Raw genomic sequence first — 7,680 nt, 5'->3', positions numbered from 1 at the left:
AAGGCGGAGCGAACACTGCAAGAAGTGAGAGGCTCTCAAACCAAAATATAAAGGTTGGTGACTGTAATCTAACTGGTCATCCTGCTGTTGGTAAAATTGCAGACAAATGCGTAAAAATGTACCATTAGTTGGTTAAAAAATGAATGAATAAATAAATAGGCTTAAAAGATTCAAATTAGATGAATGAATGTATTCATTTTTGCAGCGTACAAAGCGAAGCCCCTCAGTGGTGCTTCATCCTCGCAGATGCAGATACTGAGGGTCTTTCCTCAGCGTTGCTGATATTTCTCAAATATATTTTTCCAATTTCTAAAGTAGGGTTTGTAAAATTTTGTGGAATATAGAAGTAGGGAAGTCGTCTGAATATTTTCCAACTCAGTACGATTCTGAACTCTTTTGCGCCACCTGTCGGACATAATTTAATACATTTATTTAAAATAAAATTCTCCCTTCTTGTGCCGAAAGTGATTGTTTCTATGTGTGTGTTTTTTCTTATATTGGCAAATAGAGTGTAATGGACAGGATTTATGAGGGCGTTATAAATAAACTAAAGAAATGGCCTATCTTGCAAGCGTGTGCCTTATTGTGCCCACGTTATAACCAGTCTTGTCATTTAAAATATATTTGCAGAACTGTTATGTTGTATTTGTTACCATTTCTGCTGCCCCCTTTGCCCGATCTCTAATTAAAAACGCATTTTTATTGTAAATGAGACGTTTTAGCTGGATTAATAAAGGATATAGTTCCTTTCTGGCTCCGAAATGACTCGATATCATTCACGAGAGATGTTTTTGACCTACATTTTTAGATTATAGGCCAACAAGTCAATTATAACTGTATTAATTTTCACTTTTCGATACAACTAGCTAGCTTTAAAGTGCCCAAGTGTATTTTTTGCTCCTTTACATGTTTGCTGAACTGCTTCATGGGGTAAAAACCTTTTGATTAATTAGAGGCTGACTCTATTGTTCAAATCAAATCTATACTTTATGTTTTCCATTTGGCTTCCCTGGATTGATAAGTTTGAAAATAAAAGCATTCAACAGTGTGAGTGTCAAAATGCATCGTGTAAGTGTAGAAATATTTCTGTTGTGGGAAAACAGGATAAAATGACTGTGTTTGGGGCTTGATGATGAATCTGATCTAAAATGAACTCGTGAATGTCAGAAGAAGATACAAGCTTGAGTGTAATACTCTGGTAAAACTTCATAATGGGGGTAATTAGGCCCAACATCTTGGATGTTATCTACACTCAGAATATCTTTTAGTATATTCTTTGGGAACTTGGTTTGGTCTTGGAATAAGCAGTCTATCATAGATATCAATGACATGTGTTGGTGAAACACTCTCTGTACCTGCAGTTTGGTTTTTCCAAAAATGTAACAAACAAAACAAGGACACACATATTGATCGCTGATGTCAACTCCACTGTGTAAGGTTCTTCCAGATGTTCCACAAAAACAAATAAATAAATTAGGCGAGGGAAAAGATCTACTTACTTTTTCTGTTCTCCAGCCTCAGTAACTTTCACACAGTAACATCTGCTGTAATATTTAAACCTCTGATGAAATCTCATAAGTGTTAGCTTTATTTTGTTACCACGATTGTTTACACAGAGTTTGTAATTGCAGAGAAATACTTTATTTATTTTGGGCACGTCATTTTCGAGCAGGAAGCTCAGAAAGCCCTTTGGGGCTTAACAGGTTAATTAGGCCTCTGATATTTATTTGTGCTAATTTATAGTTAAGTTAATGGAAGAAAAATGAAAGCTTAGTCTACTGTTAGCATATTTATTTGAAAGGGCATTGTGTTACTTTGTTTACATAGTAGGATATAGATCACAGTTCTTCATCAGTGCAGCATTTTCTGTAAACTCAGTAAAGGTCTGTTGCTGAACTGAATTGCAGTAACCACCAGGGGGAGCAGCATGTGTAGATTTGAAATGTCAAATTTCCAAATGTTGCTCTTTGGGAGACACTACTGATATTGTGAATGATTTAAAGACATGGTATAAACAGAATAAATTCCAGTGATGGCAGGATCATGGAGATGACAAAATGAAGCAATATTTTAATTAGTTAAAATATCATACTTCTGTTTCTAGGAATACAGTACTGTTGCAGATCATAAAGCATAGACAGACAAAATGAGAGCATTTTGATTTTTTTTTAAGGGGGATGGAGGTTAACATAGATATTTAGCCTCAATGTTACAAAATATTCCCCACAAATCAAAGTCCAGTATTTTCTTTATTTAGTTCTAATCTGGAAGCAAAAAACAGGAGTAGAAATAATAATCTATTACTCCTAAAACAGCAACAGTCATAATATTCATCTAGCAGTGCATATGGTATTTTTACAACTGCAAGCACTGCTGGAAATGTTGCCTCACGCACTCAGGTACGCTCATGTCCACATCACTATCCAGCAACATTTGTCACCAAAAAATGGACACAGCTGGAGAGAGAGACAAAAACAGCTGCTAAACATTTCCCCCTTTTTCCCTGGAATTCTATGATTTCTTCCAATATCATGCTCACATTCCCACTGCTAACCCGTTTAGTAATTATATGCTTTGTTCTATTGTCATCATCGTTTTGTGATCCGTTTTAAAAAATGTCCTTGAAAAAGGTTTGAAATCTCTTTAGCAAACTGTTTAAAAACACGGAGCAAATGTGGACTAATCGCTGCTGAGTGCTGTGATGAACAATGCGAACTGTTTACTTATATTTATGGGATTGCAGAGATTGGCGCCAGTTTTGACGTAGTAGATACCACCCGTTGGCTGTTTGGTTTACGTTCGCACCACTCCACGAGTATTGTGCATAAAGTTTAAAGTATTCCTCAGGCTCATGATTTCTTTTTCCTTTCTGGCTGAATTAAAATAAATTAATTTAAGGAAACTAGGGCGAGTCTTTCATGAGTAATTAATTATTTAAAATACTTTACTGCCTAAAGTCATAGGTGTGAGTGCGAATGTTTCTCTGTCGCTCTGTGTTAACAGGCTGGCGACCTGACCGGGGTGTACCCCACCTCTCGCCTCATGGCATTGGGATTGGATTCAGCCCCCACAAATTAGATAAGTGGTAGAAAATGGATGGATGATATAATACATACCTGCCTGATCAACTGAAGTATAATATTGACCAAACTAGCAAACAGTTACCGGAGGATTGTACAGTACATCTAATTTAAAGTAAATCAGTGAACTGTCTGTGAACCTTAGACTTAGATATGAACAGACTGAAATATCCACTGGAAGTGGAATATTAACCTAGTGGGACTTTACACGGATTTAAATGTCCTTTATGTTGGTCCCAGTGGATGACTTGGTGGTGGATCTGTGCGTTATTTCAGCTGACCCTGAAGCTAGTGGGCCATTTCTCAGTACGGCTGCTCTGACTCAGCCTACAGCCCCCGCCCCGATAACTGTAGTAGTGTTTCACAATCAAGTCTGCGTTCCGCTGAGGTAAGCAACACAAAGGGCAGGTACCCGTGGCCTTTTCTCTGCACTCCAGCGAGCATGGCTTTCCTGTCCGTGTTCACGCCTGTTCTGGCGGTGGTTTTATGCCTGGTGATAGGCTTCGTGCTGGTGAAATCATGGGACACAGAGTCCACATCTCCAGGCAAAAGTAAAGGGGCGACAAAAGGGGAGAAAAGACCATGGGTGGACCAGGACTTACAGGACGATACAGAAATCACAGCAAAAGAAGACGGTGAGAGCTGAGCCTTGTAGTTCGCTGTGGGGCTGAACTTTTTTTTTTTTTTTTGGTGTGGTTGGTTGGGTGCATGCTTTAGAGCCAGTTGCATAATGTTCAAATGTAGGTCACAACTTTTAAAATGCAATGTAAATTGAACATTGAACACAATAAAGAATGTGGTCACCGGTTTAAAATGTTTCGGCAAAGGTTCTGCGTGGATTCAAAAAGAGGTTTTTTTTTATTGGTTGTCTATTACATAACGTTCCTCTGTTGTTTTTCACATGAAACTCCACAACTTGGCAAGGCCAGTAACTGTATCCTCACATGCTCTTTAAACTGAAAAATGTATCATTTAAAGAAAAAATAACTCATTATGAATTTGATGCCAGCAACACATCTCAAAAATAGAAAAAATACTTTGAGAGTGGAGAAACAAAAGACTGAAAAAGTAAGTGGTAATAAAAAGAAACAGCTGGAAGGACATTTTCCCATTGGCAATGGACCAGTAACACCATTGGGTTTAAAAAAGAGCATCTTAAAGCAGCAGTGTTTCCCAAAAGTAAAAATGGGTGAATCAAAAAAACAAAAATAAGTGTCTGTAAATTGTTGAAAATTTTCACAAAATTGTGACAAATTTGTATATCTTGTTATAACTAAATTGAAATCTCTGCATGCAAGGGACATGGCTGAATATAAGTAATGCCAGTGCATTAAAAGCAGGCATGATTGTGTCACGGAAATCACTGAGAAGGATTGCAGAAATCGCTGTCTGTTCTCCGTACTTTCCACAAATGCAGGTTGAAGCTCTGTCATGCAAAGAAGAAGCCAAATGTGAAAGTGATCCAGAAACACTGTCTTCTGGTGTAAAGAGGAAAGTGACCACCAGGGTTGTTATCGGCACTCAGTTCAAAAGCCTGCATCTCAGATGGTGTGGAAACACATCGGTGCCTGTGAAATTGGCAGCTTTCACATCTGGAAAGGCGACATTATTGCTGAAAGGTATATTCAGGTTTTAGAGATGTTCCAATTCAGATGGCGTCTTGCATATTTCAGCAAGAAAATGTTAAACTGCATCCATTACAGCAGCACAGGTGTAGAAGACTCCTTGTGCTCATCTGGCCCACAGTTCCCACATGGTGGAATACTGTTGTTAAAAGCAGACGCGATGCTACGCAGTGGAAAACAGGAACCTGTCACAACTGTATTTGAGACATGCTGCTGTCATCAAAATTAAAATAACCCAGTATTTATCATGAAATAGTAAGATATGTCAGCTTAAACATTTCGTATGCTTTGTGCTCTTGTGAATAAAATGTGGACTTATGAGATTTCCAGATCATTGCAATTGATTGTGATGACTTTTTACAGTGTGTCCAAACTTTTTGGGATTGGAGTTGTATTTTATTGGTATGTCTTTCTGTCTTTCATCTTTTATAAGATGGTGATGCTGATGATGATTGGGGGGACAGCACTGAAGAGGAGAACCTCACACAACTGCCTTATTCACCGCAGCGATACCCTGAGGAGACAATGCTGCAAAGGTCCAAGGAGTTTTACACTTTGATGAACCAACGGAGGTCTGTCCGATTCATCAGCCCGGAGCCTGTCCCACGGGAAGTCATCGATAATGTCATCCACACTGCAGGCACGAAATGTCATTAAAACATAATTCACTGGGATTCACCCTAGGATATTAGTCTGAGCTTCATTTTGAAGGATTTCTTTTTCTTCTCTTCCTGTTCTTCACGTGAGCAGGTACAGCACCTAGTGGAGCACACACAGAACCCTGGACGTTCATTGTGGTGTCAGATCCAGATATAAAGCATCAAATTAGACTGATAGTTGAAGAGGAGGAGGAGATGAACTACCGCCAGAGGATGGGGGAAAAATGGGTTCAGGATTTGGCCAAATTGAGGTAAACATGCATGCAAGAACGAACTTGGATAACATTAAATTCACAACTAATTTTCAGTTAATATCTTCCAAAGTAAAAAAAAAACACATTTTATTTCTCTTTTCCCTCCTCTTGTAGGACAAATTGGATTAAGGAGTACTTGGATGTTGCTCCATATCTGATCCTCATCTTTAAACAGACCTACGGGATTCTCTCAAATGGCAAGAAGAAAACGCACTACTACAACGAAATCAGCGTGTCCATATCCTGTGGGATCCTCCTGGCTGCATTACAGGTCATAATTCAAATCATTTGAAACACTTGGGAAAGCAGCTCTTCTCTCTCTCATAAAATCCAAAAATGTAGTGCACAAATCTCACCGTTTCTCTCCGTCTGCTTCATCAGAATGCGGGTCTTGTTACCGTCACATCTACGCCCCTCAACTGCGGCCCCAAACTCAGACTACTACTTAAACGCCCGGCAAACGAGAAGCTGCTGATGCTACTTCCTGTTGGTTATCCTGCCTCTGATGCTACTGTGCCTGACTTGAAACGCAAGCATCTGGATGATATTTTGGTGCACGTGTGAGAAAATGAGATGCAAAAAGCAGGCTGTTTTATTTGTCTTCATCAAATTCTTTGCCTGTAGCTGAGAAATCAACCAAGCAGATGCCTGATGAGACTTAGAAGTGCTTTCACAGTAGAGAGAAGCAGAGAGTGAGGCTTCTTTAGATCAGTCTTTAAATGTTTAAGATAGACAATCAAGAGAGGATGGCATGAATCTTTCATAGCTTACTAATTGCTAACCTAGCTTTTGAAGGCAAAGTAGTGAACATTTAATTGGCTTATTTGGGTTTAGCATATTTCTATCATGCAAATTTCAAATAAATAACCAGCAAAAATTATTTGATTCCGTTCTATAATGGTTCCTCTGGTCTCTGATTTTCCAAACCACACACAAACAACTGAGGAAAGTTCATTTACAACAAGATTTGGATGAATGAAGAACAGGTAGTTGCTCAGTTGAATGCTAACTGCAATAGCAGTGTTCAGTAAGCACCTGCATAGAGGGAGAAAAGAGAATGAACTGTAAAATTGAATTAGTTCCCAGAACCTGATGCAAACTTGTTGCCTTAAAAAAACTAAGTACAGCTTACTTAAGAAAACTAAGTTAGGGCACCTTATTCATTGTGAGTATAGTCCAGCCATGAGCCTTAGACTATTTTTGTGGGAGATCTTATCTAGAATTAACTTTTCCCAAATACTGCATACAATTAGAACACTGTCATTTATTTTGAGTGTTTGTAGTGTTCCTTAAAAGGTGATTTCACAAGCCCTGATGAGCAGGAGAAAGGTCATGCAATCTCAAATTTCCATTCTTTTGACAGCTGGGAGGAGTTTGTCATGAAGTCCAATTACTCAATGGAACTTTGGATAAGATGCCTATAAGAGCTTCCTGTTGCATCTTATCTGTGTTGCGAGAATTCTTCTCTGAAGTTCTGCTGTGAGTTTTTGTAACACAGAAAGATTAACAAAACAAGAGAGCACAGCAAGCTGATTTTTGATCGCAGCGTTTGGCCCTAAATGTTACTGTTAAACCTTTTGTCTGTGCTTTCCTTGCCAAGATCTCATACCGTATTTTGAACTTGGTCTTTTTGACACCGATCTCCATATCAAAAGCTGAGATTGTTTTATCAAGATGTTGCGCCAAGATAGCAAGTTGTTTTCCTTTTCCTGCAATCTGGAACACACAGGTTGGTGATTTTTCTTCCTCCAGCCTCCACAGATCTCTCCAGGTATGTGTTGAAGAGTGCTGATGAGAGCAGGCATTAACTTCAACTGCAGAACAGAACTGGCGAAAGAGAAAAAAAGGTTACAAAATCTCTGAGTGGGTAATAGGTGTGTTGGAGAAAATATAACACCCACACACTACCTTTGTGAATGTTACCTACAAGCATACTTTAATGGGTAAAATGCAGTGGCAAACCGTCCTGGCTTTATGACCTACAAGCATACTCTGATGGGCAACGTTAAGTGGCAAAACGTCATACCTACTTAGTAGGGGTGCAACGATACTCGTATCGATA

At 38.9% G+C, this 7,680-nt stretch overlaps 1 protein-coding gene across 1 annotated transcript; it reads left to right on the top strand.

Moving 5' to 3' along the window:
* The first annotated feature begins 3,423 nt into the window (after positions 1 to 3,423).
* On the top strand, positions 3,424 to 7,454 carry iyd (iodotyrosine deiodinase). The gene is made up of 5 exons (XM_040017053.1): positions 3,424 to 3,715; positions 5,139 to 5,345; positions 5,456 to 5,615; positions 5,733 to 5,889; positions 6,000 to 7,454. The coding sequence occupies exons 1-5, from the start codon at positions 3,523 to 3,525 to the stop codon at positions 6,180 to 6,182; spliced, it is 900 nt and encodes a 299-aa protein (XP_039872987.1). The 5' UTR covers positions 3,424 to 3,522; the 3' UTR covers positions 6,183 to 7,454.
* The last annotated feature ends 226 nt before the right edge of the window (positions 7,455 to 7,680 follow it).

This window comes from Simochromis diagramma, unplaced genomic scaffold, assembly GCF_900408965.1.
Source record: "Simochromis diagramma unplaced genomic scaffold, fSimDia1.1 OVJJ01000802.1, whole genome shotgun sequence".
In the NCBI taxonomy this organism is placed as follows: domain Eukaryota; kingdom Metazoa; phylum Chordata; class Actinopteri; order Cichliformes; family Cichlidae; genus Simochromis; species Simochromis diagramma.
The sequence above is the reverse complement of the archived record's forward strand: the minus strand, read 5'-3'. Positions and strand labels throughout refer to the sequence as shown.